Consider the following 13,991-nt stretch of genomic DNA (forward strand, 5'->3'; position numbering starts at 1 on the left):
CAAACAAATCTTAGTAAAATACATTAAAGTAGCCTTCAAAATTCACATGATTTTCTGGTCTCTAGTTTTTTCAGCAATGGGAGATATAAATTCTGGTTTTAAAGTAAATTTCAAAAGTTTTATTTGATTAAATAGTTTAAAAAACATGGAGGTTGAATTATGACTATAAATTGTATGTTAATCTCAATTCATTTTAATAAAAATTAAATTATTGTAGCAATTGTATGTTATACATTATTCTGATTAACACACTATAATACTTAAAAGTATTTTAAGGTTGGATGATAGAGATTTTATATGCCACCCCAGAGTTACTGCTGGCCCCTGCCTGGCCACCCTTATGAAAAATCCCTTGCTCTGCCACTGATTAGCAAAACACAAAAAATAAATTATATTATAAATCTTTACCCGGACAAGTGACTTTTGTGCATGGACAAGTGAAACACAAATTTACTTGTCCGAAGGACAAGTTCCTCAAAAAGTTAATGTCAAGCCCTGATAAACATATTACAACAATTTACGATTAACTAAGAATAATAGTAAACTTCATTATTGTTAATATTGTGACTCTTGATGAGTCTTGATGACGTACAGGTATGCAGCTTAGAAATGCGACCTCCGGAAGGCTGCAGACTTAGGATTGAGAAACGGCCTCTGTATCATCGTTTGTTTCAAAGGTTTCGTGTGTTTAAAGTTTTAAGGTTGCCAGTTTGATTAAAATAAATAGCACCTGCACTTTTTTGTACAATTACTTCTATTTATTAGTGTCAACCTTCTATTGTTCATGTTTAACAGCTAACAAAGTTACTCATCTACAGGGGTCTAAAATTAGAAAAAGAGACCTTTAAGACACTTTATTATAACTAATGGTCCTGTGTAGCACATTTTACAGATATTTGTATTAAAATAATACTCTGGTAAAAATAGAAGTACTGATTTAACTTCTTTACTCAAGTAAAAGTATCAAAGTACAGGCTTGGAAATTTATTTAAAGTATAAAATTAAAAGTAGCCATGCCTTTAGTTCTTTATAAGCCATTGCCTACATTTTATTTGGATGTCGGCAAAATAGGCCTTCTTTTGACATGAACATTTGCATGTTGCACATTTAGCTGTTAAAGTTGGGTAAAAATGCAAAACAAAAATAAGTTAAAACATATTTTTTATCATGGTTGTTGATATAGAGAGAGGTGGTGATGGAGCAGTGGACAAGACACTTGCTTTTGATTCCCACTGTTACACATCCACCAAATAAGTTGTTATGTGTCATACTGTACAAAAAAGTAGCATGTTGCACATCTAGCTGTAAAATGAATTAAAATGTGTTTTTTTGTTCAAATAAGTTGTTATGGGTCCTACTTTATTATCCGTATAGATCCGCCACCAGTTTGATTGGCGTGTGTGTGTGGCGGGGGTCTCAATATATTTTCCTGCTTTTTTGTCCTTAGCCAATCACATGCCTGATTAATCAAAGTCAATGTCTCTATTCATAAATATGTCCTCGTTGGTGTCAAATAACCTCAGCCAGTGTTCTGACTTTTCTGTGTAAGCTTAGAATTTCTTCTTTTTACTTACATTCAACAGGTAAGTCCAAGGAGGCTTCCGTGTCGTTCTGCCGTATTGATAAACTATAATAGCAGAGAGGGACATAAGCACCAGCCTACCAACGTGTTTCCAAAATGTGTTTTCATTCAGAACACGTGAACCAGCTGAAACGGACAAAGAGATCAGTGATTACATAACGGCTACCATAGTTGCAACACGCATTTGGAAAAGCGAGGCGCTAGAGAGCAATATTCTTTTGAATGCAAAATACAATTAACCACTAGATGGGGGTTATCCTACTTATTGTCCTTTTAAAATGGCAGACTCCCTAATCAGTGCCCTGACTACTGAACAAGGGAGCTGATGACAGCTCAGCTTCTCTTTTGAACCTGCACTCACTCTTGTATAAAATAAATATTTATATGATTGTAAAGTAAAATAAAGGAGCGGTTTCCTGGACAGGGATTAGACTAGTCCTAGATTAAAATTAATGTAAGAGCTGTCCAAACTGAAAACAACTTGCACTGCCATATCATAAAATACATACCCTTTGTTTTGCTTCAAAATCCACACAAGAAATGTTTTTAGTAAGGCATGTTTGTTAAAACTAGTTATAAAACTAGTTAAAACTAGTTATATTTCCAAATTAAACTAAGGCACCTGGCTTAAACAAATCCCTGTAACCTCTATAATCTTTAAATATCATTTGTTGCCCTTCTTTAATGTGCCCCTCTTGTTAAATACTTGCCCCTCCCTGGCCCCCTCTAGTGAAATTTTTCTAGAACTGCCACTGCCTGCGTTAGTGACATCACAAACACGACCCCTGGGAACACACAGCAAAGGGTGTGAGGCCATGTTGGGTTGCTTTTTATGTTGTTGTAAGGATGTAAACAACGGACGGTGTTCAATGTGTCTGTTAGCTAGTTAGCTATTTGCTAATTCATACTTGTTTGACGACATGCCTACAAACACCTGCAAACTTGTTGATAAAGGTTTTACTAGTTACCTGCAAGATTTTACTAGTTTTACTCAAGGGGTAGAAAGGAATAAAGTAATACACTCTTCAAGTATCTATACTTGACTACATTTAAAGTGTAATATCATACTTGGCAATAAAACAAAAATTGCTACGCAAAAAATAACAATTCCACAATTTGTGCTGTGCAAAGATAAGCAGTGAAGCTAGGATATAAAGCAAATAAGCTCAGCATCCAGTACCAGAACTATTTAATCATTTATCTTTTGTAACTGTCAAACATTTCTGTGTGTCTGTGTTGTCAGGTTGAAAAGATGCGTGTGCTGCTCCACAGGGTGGGGCTCTCGGAGGTGAAAGTGGGCTCAGTGGAGGAGTTCCAGGGTCAGGAGTTCCTGGTCATCATCCTCTCAACGGTAAGAAACCGTAATTCTAGTAATTACATAGGAATTAAATAATTACAAATGACTGTAATGTCTATAGTGAAAAGAATATGTGGAGTGAATCATTCAACATCAAGCTTAGTAACCCTGGGCCATTATCTCGCTCTGTTGTGTATTTACTTTAGCCAGGACTATGGGTAACAGTTCTTGCCTTTGAACTACAGATGGTACTCAACCATAATAATCCTCCTTTGTGTTTACCACCGTATCCAGTGCTTTAAGTGGGCCGGTACGCGCCGGTACTCCGTACCGCCACTTCCAAATATAGCTCTTGAGCGTACCACCACCTCTCCGTGCACCCAGAACGTGCTTTTAGCTCATTTGCACATCTGTTTAAATCAGAGGTTTTAATCCTTTGGCTACGCTTCCACTTTTCAGAGCGCCCTTCACAATGCACGCTTCCTAATTCTTCCCACTGAGAGCAGAGACTACATTACCCGTACACGCTTGAGCTGCTGTCAGTGTTAACAACTCAACTAGGTCCGGGGAGGTGTGTGTTTTTATTTTAACCGAGCTGCTCGGTTAAAATAAAAATACAATGAACACTTAATATGCCCTCCTGGCTTTAGACTCTGAGTAGTAAAAGAACAAGGTCCGAATCAGAGGACTCGCGGGCTGACATCCCACCAAGCCAGAATGATATTGCTGCGGGTCAGACGTAAGCTTTTTCCAATACCCTTTTGTAGGTAAGTGACAATCTTTTGTAGGTACGTGTCAGTTTGGTTCCCCTCGACGCAACTTCGGATTTCCTCAGGCGATGTGCTGAGTAAAAACATTGTTGATATTAAATTGTAATATACATTTAGTTTAGTTGCTAACTACAAGTGAACGAAATTTCAATGAATTTGAACGATGTGCACTGGAGTTTTACCACCCACAAAATGGAAAACAATAGGACAAAATAAAGTGATGACTTTCGAGTTTGAAATGGCCAGTATTTTTTTATTCTTGAACCCATAGACATGGTCTTGGTGTCATTTTAAAGTTTTATTCAAACTAGTTTTAGCATTTAAACATGTTGAAAATTTTACTCACAAACCTACCTTTTAAACATTTTATTTATATTTAGTAGCCGTTTCTAGCTCAAGCAAATCCACAAACTATTAAAATGATTTATTATTTTTTACAAGGTCGTCTGTTGACTGCTGTATATAAAACCCCTTTAATATAGTTGTTGTTACCGCAGAGGAGGAGTCGAGTCAGCAAAAAATAAAAATCATAAAGTACCGGCACCTCTTTTGGGCCACTTAAAGCCCATCTTAAAGCACTGACTGTATCAGCTGTGTCAATGTGCATGCTCTTAACAACTAAGTGCCATTACAATCATAGACTTTCACCAGTGGCAGGTGACGCATTAAAACTCATTGACTTTAGTGAAAGAGACGGTGTGTATCAACTTTTCCCTCACGAAAACTTGAAGTGTTAAAATAAGATTAGAAATGCTGAATACAACATTAAGGTTAACAGAATTTATATCCACAAGAGCAATCAGTAAGTAATCAGTGTTTTATACATATAAAACATATGCTGAAATTTCATTGTGCTTTTAAAGTGCTTGTGTTATGCTATTGTAAAGGTTAACCATCTAGGGTCTGACCGTTTTGGTACACTGGTAGCGGTTTTGACATGCTCTTACATTTGGTCTTTTTTCAGTTGCTTAAAACAATTAATGTCTAATATCATATAACTGTATTCAGCACAGACTGTGCTACAATAATGACTGTGTATTTTCAAGGAAATTATGTTTATGCATAGTTTGTAAAAAATATTTTTAAAAGTTGCTGATATAAGGCCAAGGGACACGTACTAAACATTTGTTCACAGCAAAAAAGTACTGGATCTGGTAGAGTTGAGAATTTGCTACAAAAAGAGGTAAAAACCATTTTTCCCACCCACATGGAACACCATAATGTTGATTTAACTTTTGCAAGACACTTTTTGTTGTGTAAAGGCAATTTTCTTTCACCTTTGTGTCTGCAGCCCACAGACCTGTAGGTGGAAAGTTATTCACACAGTATAGTCTAAATCAGTGGTCTCCCACACGGAGTCAAATGAGTTTCCCGCCAAAGCACATTCCATTAATTGCTTCAATTTTTTAATAATTTTATATATATTTATTAGTAATTTTTTTATATTAGCTTGTTTTTTTTTATGTTTGTTAACATTTTAACCCTCTGGGGTCCGACCATTTTGGGACACTGTCAGAGGTTCTGACTTGCTCTTTCATTTGGTCTTTTTTCAGTTGCTTTAAAACATAATAATGGCAAACTGTGTTCAGCACAAACTGGGCTAAAATATTATATGAGCTACATGTATGTACATGTTTGTATTTTTGAGAGAAAAAGGTTTATGCGTGGTTTATTTTAAAGCTCCACTGTGTAGGATCTACTTCCATCTAGCGGTGAAAGTCTATATGACAAGCAACTGAATATTACTTTCTAGCCCCCCCCCCATTCGGAACGCGTTTTAACTCGTACGGTGGCCCGGCCGTGTCATGCCAAGGTTAACATGGCTTCCAGTAGCTACAAAGCAAAAGCAATGAGAAAAAAAGAACAATTTGCAATGTCCTTTGCCTGTGATCCATCAAAGCACACAGATTTATGTTTAACATGAAAAAAGTCTGATTGTCATGATATGTCCGCTTAAAATCACATACAAAAAGCAACCATGACGGGTTTAAATGGACGCGAACTAATATTATGTCAAAGTACAATGCTTATGTTTTAAGTAAACGTTACATGTCCGTGTATATGTAAGAGCTTTCTCTCATATTGGTGAAAAAAGATCGCGCAACTTTCACAGACTTGTAAAATGAAACGAAAGACGCACAGATCAGACGCTTTTATCAATGAAAGGCTAAAAATAGCGCTGTCACCCAGTGTTGCTTTCGTCAACGAAAAGTATGACGAAATATCCTCGTCAACGAACCTTTATCACGTGACGAAAACGAGACGAGACGTAACGTAAATGCTGGTCATGTGACGAAAACTATAATAAAATGTATAATACAATATTGTTGACGAATAAAAACGAGACTAAAAGTGGTTTACTAAATAAAAACTATGCTAAAATGTGTCTTCATTTTCGTTGACCAAAACGAGACGAGACGAAATGTTATAACGTTATTTCGTCTAGCCATCTCCTGGCACCCCGCCACGGCGCCACCTGACTGCAAATTATCATGTGTGTTCAATGGCGCTCTGCAAATCGATCCGCAAAAATACGTAAACGTACCGCGAGAACGATTAGAAAGCATGCAGAGCAGTCTGTTCTCGCGTTGCTTTGATATCATAAGCAATGCGTTTGCGCAGTAACACGCGACACGTCACGTTTGATGGCCAGCTGCGCCCGCGAATACACCGCAGCATCAAGTCTTCAAATGGAAATGAAAAGTCCAAAATGAAACCTGTGCATCGTTTTCAGGTGAGTTCACAAGCCTGTTAATATGTATAGCGTTGACTGCTGGCACCGCGAACTCATCTGTGTGATTTAAATAATATAACAATGTACCAGTTTGCATCTTCAATCGTTTAAATGACATGTGCTGCGTTGTGTTTTGAAGCATGGTAAATATATATATGCTAAAGACGTTGTTTTATAACTTATATGCTAACAACAAGGGTCTGTGTCCTTATTTATTATTTGAATTAACTAAACTTGCTTAACTGAATGCTTGAGTGTTAATTCAATCAAACAGCTGTATTATTAAGAACATAACCATACATACAAACTTTTGCTTTTGTTAATAGACATCTGATGTTTCTTAAAGCTGGCTTTTAATTTATTTACAAGAAAGATATTTAGTTATTCTCCAAAACTGCTTGGATTTATACTGACACGTAAAATTAGCTTTGTCACATTATAGTGCCATTAGCTACACAAATACAGATATACTATATTGCATATTTGTATAATTGTAGTTTGTGTTATAATTGTCAAAATACAATTATAAATGATAACAATAGCATTTTAATAAAGTGCTATAGCATTTTAATAAAGTGCTTTTCTCACACATAGCCTACTATAGTTGTGATTTTGTTGTTGTTTTTTAACTAAAGGTGGCACCACCGTAAAAGTCAGCTTATGGCACCCATCTGACCAGCAGTGGCCCTGTGTGTGTGTTTCTGCTTAGACTACTATGTTTTGATTATGTAGACTTTAATGTAGACTCTTTACCTACAGTCAAGTCACTCACTCATAGGTTAAATAAAATTAAGTAAAATATATATCTTCAAATCAAGTAAATTCCAATCAGAGCATCTTCCATGTCTGAAATGGATGTATTCTTATATATATAAGGTATAATATAACAAGATAACTTTTTTTAATGGGTTTGGCTAAAAGAAAATTTTGGTTTTGTCTATACTACTGCTAGGTACTTATACTATATTGAGTGGGTTAAATAGAATTCCATTACTAAAAAGAGACTAAAATACAATTTTCATTGACTAAAACTAGACTAAAAATGTCACCAGTTTTCGTCGACTAAAACTAGACAAAAATAGTCAAGGATAATTCTGACTAAAATAAGACTAAAATGCCCAGACTTTTAGTCGACTAAAACTTGACTAGACTAAAAAGAGTATGAACTGACTAAAACTAATAAAAACTAAAATGTAAGCTTGACACAAAGACTAGACTAAAACTAAAATTAAAACAGGCCGCCAAAAACAACACTACTGTCACCGTGTGTTTGTGCTAGAGGTCAGAAAAGATGAAAAACATTTATCTCAGTACCTCAGATTACATAAATGGGCGGAGAGACTGCGTGTGTCTGTTCGAACACATTAAACCACATGCATGTTTACACATTAAACCACATGCATGTTTACACATTAAACCACATGCATGTTTACACTAACAAGTGTTATGCAAAATCATGCTAAAGTTAGCCAAGGAACTATAAAACTTCAAGTTTACAACATGGACTGTATAGATGTAAACGAATATGCTAAATTACCTGTGGAGAATATAGAAAGTGCAACTTCAGTGTCCCTTGAGCCCCATCTTGGAAAACTAACTCCAATAGTGACTTTGGTCTTGATGTTTTTCCTGTCACGTTGTCGTTTAAAATCCCCGTTTCACATCCTTGGCGATTTGTTTTAATGTCCTCGAGAATATGTCTTCAACAGGCTTTCAAATCAAAGCATTAGATCGCAGGTTCATCACGGTGTGCGGCCGGCTGTTGTAAAATCCGAAGGATTCAGCTACGCAGGTCACAGGCTGGATACGTCATCAAGCCTGGTTTATTTAAATCAATTGAGCATTACATTCGCAAGTCATACGCATATTACATCAATTTACAATTAACTAAGAATAATTGTCAGCTTTATAATTGTTAATATTCTGAAATAAGACTTTCTTGATGACGTATACCGCCTACACATGCAACCTCCGGAGGCTTCAGCTATCGGCCAGCGTGAGTGTAGAGTGAAAGCGCGAAAGGCGGAGCTTGAATTTCAGGAATGTCCCTCGTCGGCGAATGTATTTCAAAGATGGAGGCACAACATGGATTCAGCCAGAGAGCGCTTCGACGGTATGCATTTTAAATAGCAGATTCTACACTTACGAGAATACTTTGATTAGTGGGTGGGAAGAAATTACACATGAATGAGCACATACTTTTGAAAGAAAACATGGGTTTTTGTTAAGAATTAACTCAATAAAGTACACAGTAGAGCTTTAAGTCACTGATATAAGTCCACAAAACTAAACAGAATCTAGTAGTCTAGAGTTTTTTTTCTTTAAAATGATGTAAAAATCATCCTGCCTACTCATTCACATAAACCAATATATTGATTTAGAAATTGTAAGACACCTTTTGTTCAGAGGGGCCGTATGCGAGAAGTATTGATTGACAGCTAGCAAACAATGAGCTGCATAATGAGCTGCATAATGAGGCAGTAATGTGAGAGGGAACTACAGTAAAGAATGTGAGGACAAATAAAAACATGTTTGTTTGAGGTTTATTAAGAAGTTAACAATATAATCAAAATAGAAATGAAGGTCAGTAGGACATTTTCAGTTTATTTGGAAACAAAGCCTATTCAAAAACTTAACTTGTATAAGAAACTGATAAACAACAGAGCTGTAAACTTCATGTGGCTCATGTTACCATATAACTTTATGTCCAAAAAGTGTGAATATGTTTTTCCACTTCATAGTTTTGTACTGATGAGAGGGATGCAGACCTGTAAGAGAGTTATAAACATGCTGTAAGCATAAATTGTCCACAGAAATACCCTTACATACATAAACTAAATTAGTATTTCAGATAAACATCTGCAATGATTAGTTATATAAAAAGCTGTTTTCAGATGACTGTTTTCAGATGCCCATCCCCTTATCGTCTAGCTTCTGTTTTAAATGCGTTTCTGTAAGCGAGTATGAACTTTAAAAACACATTGCATATGGCATCCATGTGCCCGAGCTCTCCGTGTATACAATGCGGCGCTCATAATAAAACGGTGTCGCGTGTAAAGCGCAATGTATGGAATGCATTGCATGTAAACAATGTCATATTACAGCAGATCCCACAGTGCAGCATTACTCAAAGTTGCCATGATGGATACAAAAGTGAATAACTGTGTCTAACACTGTACCCCTGCTGAAAAAAACAGCATCAAACCAGCATGGACCAGCATGGGAATTATCCTGGTCTATGCTGGTTTAGCTGGTGGTCACCACACACTTAAGATACAGCAGTGCAGCATTACTCAAAGTTGCCATGAAGGATACAAAAGTGAATAACTGTGTCTAACACTGTACAGCATCTAACAATGAAATCCGCCATTACGTGATTACGCATACTCGTTTGTAAACAATGCGAAAGTTTTTCAATCCGAAGCGTGCAATCTGCTGAGGTTGCTTATGTAGGCTGAACTGCAAAAGCCATAACATATTACATGATAGCAAATATAAATGAAGACAAATGACTTACAGTTTCTTCAGGAATATATCCTCCTCCATTGCGTCTTCCATTGTTCTTCTTCTTAGGTAACGTTAAAGACAAACGCTTCTCTTCCTCAATGTCCAGACATAAATGAAGATATTCCTCACGTGTGTGTGTATAAAGTTTATAATCCAAACATGCGGTAAAGTCTTTAAATCTGATCAAACTTTACGCTTTGTTTATTATTGTTGGAACTGCTGGTCTCTTCATTACCATGTCAACAGACTGTGGGCGTGACCGCATTAGAGATAATGAGCTCAGCCAGGAAAAACGGTACTCTCTTTACTTCAATGCAGATTATATGAACAGGAAATATATGTTTTTGATTATAATTAGCTTGTTTAAAAGTAGACATTTCAGGCTTTCTTTGGATATGTGTATCATGTTTGTGTGACGAGTATTCACAGAGATTTTTGTAACGTGTTTTGAGGGACAGCTGGCGGAGACAGAAATGTCTGAATGCGCACCCTGTTTATTTTCTTTATTTGACAAAAACACAAAGATCTCTTGTTATTGTGAATGTACACATATTAAAGAGGACCCTTCAGAGTTTCAAATGATGTCAAACACATAAGTGTTTGATTATTAATGATGGAGTATTTTAAGTTGATTCTGCTATGATGAGGAGAAAACACGTCAAAACGCGTCCCCGCGTTTTTGGACCCCTGGGGGTTAAACAACAATAAAACATATCAACAAGTAAAAGTTAAACAAAAAGGTTTTGAGAAGATTATATAAAAAGGAGCCCTCCAGATTGTTTTATCCATTGTGGTTTGCTCACAAAAAAGGTTGGAGCCTCCTGGTCTAAATAGTTACCAGACCAAATATGTAGTCTCTATCTCAAACCCTCTAGCCCCACCAACAGTCTAAAGTTTCACTAACGTTTTTGCCTAACTACAATACGTAGTACCTAGAAACAAAATTATTTTTCCTCTGAATCTTTGGCTCATGACAATTTGATTGCATGATTGATCCATTTGATGTCATTTTCTGTTATGAAAATGTTTCCGCCATTCATACAATATTTGTCTAATTGGTACGAAATTTGGTATGTGTCATCTAGAGACACTCAAGACAATAAGTTAATAAAAGATTTTTGATATAGCAATTCATTGTCATATACCACGTCAACGAAATCAAGTGCACAAAAACGGATTTGAGTTCGTTTCTTAGCCAAACTGAAGCGTATTTGGACACCCCTTGGTGCATTTAATTGCCTCATAAACTGAGGGTGCATGCAGTTTTGTAACAGCACCACCTAGTGGTTAGACAAATGTTTTACTGTACATGCCTGTAACTTTGGCTTTGTTTCACAAATGTCAGGGTTCATCTTACGGTTAGTCAAGTATTGCGATATAGGGCTTAAAGCTCACATAACACGTGCTGTTTCTGCATTTCTGATGTTGATCTGGAGTACCTATTGAGTAGTATTGCATCCTATATATTAGGGCTGTGTATCGCCAACAATTCCCCGATACGATGCGTATCCCGATACAAGGGTCCCGATACGATGCGCATCACGATACAAGACCATTTAGAATTAAATTTTTGTTCAGAATTTAGTAACATTATTAATTATTATTTTTATTATTATTTGTTTATTGTACATTGAATAAGCAGTGTTGAAACAGTTGTGTTTTTGCCATTCATTTATTAGCTATTAGAAATATTTAAAATCCCAGAGTTAGTACTTAACTTATGTTTTTTTAAAAGCAGTTTTACAAAGAGGGTGCCTTACTCTTGTCTCTCATTATTCTACATCTATGAATATATCTATAAACATGCAGTCAGACTTAATACTATTTAATAGAAATCAGATTATTAATGTGACAGTTATAGTTTGAAGTAGCTCTGTATCTCTTCTCTAGACATTCACTTTTCACATTCAAATCTTTGTCGTGTTTCTTCTCAAATGCGTTAGTACTGTTTTATAAGAGCATGGCTAATAAAGCCCTTTGCAGTAGTATAGGCTAAGATATCTGCGCTTTCATACTGAACTCATTGACTTTAATGGGTGCATGCGAGAGAGAGCGCGAGTACGTGGCTCACTATGCAGACACGTGCGCCAGCGAGACAGATAGACACGCAAAGTGAAAGTATACCCCACCACCTTTAACTCTACGTACTCCAAGGGACACATGCGTCCTTTCCATATGGATCACGGATCAACAGCAATTCGTCACGTTACTTTCAAAAGAACATCCGAATCGATACGGAAGGTGCTGTGTCAGGCGTCCATGACGATGTATCGTCGTATCGATATTTTGAACACAGCACTACTATATATGTCAGAAGAGTCTCTAGTTTTACCAGGTTTATAAAAGAAAGATTAGCGTTACAGATTCTTTCCGATAACGTACGAAAAAATGAAGAAGGAGGAGTTACTACCGCGGGAGTAGCTAGTATGAGTCATGCAACACTATACAACACTGTTTAACCCATGATTCACTACATGTTCATGTTGTTTATATAATATACAGAAGTCTTACCGCATGCAACTAATGACCCGGTTGGGACTCCAGCACATCAAACACACACGCAAAACTCTGCTGCTACCCAAATGCCCAGAGCCGTTTATTAGGCGCTACGAATGTCTATCAAATGCGTCTGTACGTAGCTCATAGCAATTGTTTCAATTATACCAGATTACGTATGTAGAGCGACATAAATTCAAGCATCAACAACTTTTATCGGGTACGTGTGCGCACACAGCGGAAAGCTATGCAACTAAACCGGTAGCTGTATATTGATATTGAAAAGCAACACAACTTAGTGGCACTGTGACAACCACAGTAGGTAGGCTACATGCATAATGACAATATGATATTAATAAATACTGCGTACCATTTATAAGTTAAATGGACTTCGACGACGACGATGCCTAGCAGGTTGGTCCTATAAAACTCTGTGGCTATCATGTCTTGCCATATCCAAACATATTTCTTGGATATGAAATTGTTTAACGCCAAAAGTTGCTCTTTTTTAAAAAACTTGTTCAAAACTACTTGGAACACAATCTAAGGCTGCATAGAAAAGTAACTTCGCATCTGCTGCCATGTTGGATATACAAAACTGCTTCGGTGTGTTGCATAAACGTCGTCATCGTCTTACTGCCACCTCCCCGTCCTGTGATTTTTTTCCTATTTCAGGGGAAAAACAGGTCCATGGTTTCCATACTAAACTTGCAGCATGAATAAATTTGCACGCACAGCAGCATGGGGAAACTCAGACTACCATGAAACACTAAATCAATGCTACTTTATGCCAAAAATGATGACAGTGGTCTAATTAAATTCCCTGAGGCTTGGCGAGTCAAACAGTTTTCCTCGGTTGGCCATTTTTAGCATCGCCCATTTTGAATATCATCAAAAAATTCATTATTTCATGAATGCGATTGTGTATCACTACGAAACTTTGCCTGTTTTTCAGCATCATATTCGAAGAGGAACTGCAGAGTTTTTAATCTGTGCCCTCTAGTGGCAAAATATATAACAAATGTACAAAATTGGTCATAACAAATCATTTGCCATTTTGAAATGACAGTAATATTATTAGATACTATCAATCAGTTTAGACTCCTGCCTGGACATCACATTAAGATGCAGGACCACCACCTGTTTTTATTCTGCTTTTTAAGATGCTGTTATAAACAGTTAAAACACATTTAACGTTTTTTATTTGAGAATTAAAGTACTTTAGGACATCAAAGTTTAATTACAATCATTGATTCAATGATCAATGTTGATGTCAATCAATGATATCAAGATTATATTATCACTGAATATTCAATTCAATTTTATTTATATAGCGCTTTTCACAATTGGTAATTGTTTCAGCTTTACATTAATAGAAGCAGTAAAAAGCACAGAAAATCGACAGATAGCACAACATAATACACGATAGCATAAGCAGCTAAATTTGCTGCGGCTATGAATCAACATTATAAGCGAGCGTATTTCTAATGTAACGTATAGAAGAGGGTGCTAAATTAAGCCCAAGAAGGCTGCCTCCCCTGGTTGAAAAACCCCCTAGGAGAAGAAAACCCTGGGCTTTTTAGCCGGGGAAATAAAAAAAGTCCT

At 36.5% G+C, this 13,991-nt stretch overlaps 1 protein-coding gene across 1 annotated transcript in view; it reads left to right on the forward strand.

Moving 5' to 3' along the window:
* mov10l1 (Mov10 like RNA helicase 1) overlaps nt 1-13,991 on the forward strand; it is a 308,056-nt gene that overhangs the window by 257,955 nt on the left and 36,110 nt on the right. The window contains exon 23 of the mRNA XM_065272934.2: nt 2,826-2,933. Within this exon, the coding sequence (XP_065129006.1) occupies nt 2,826-2,933 (108 nt within the window). The remainder of the gene's footprint in view (nt 1-2,825; nt 2,934-13,991) is intronic.

Source organism: Paramisgurnus dabryanus, chromosome 6 (genome assembly GCF_030506205.2).
Source record: "Paramisgurnus dabryanus chromosome 6, PD_genome_1.1, whole genome shotgun sequence".
NCBI classification, from domain to species: Eukaryota; Metazoa; Chordata; class Actinopteri; order Cypriniformes; family Cobitidae; genus Paramisgurnus; species Paramisgurnus dabryanus.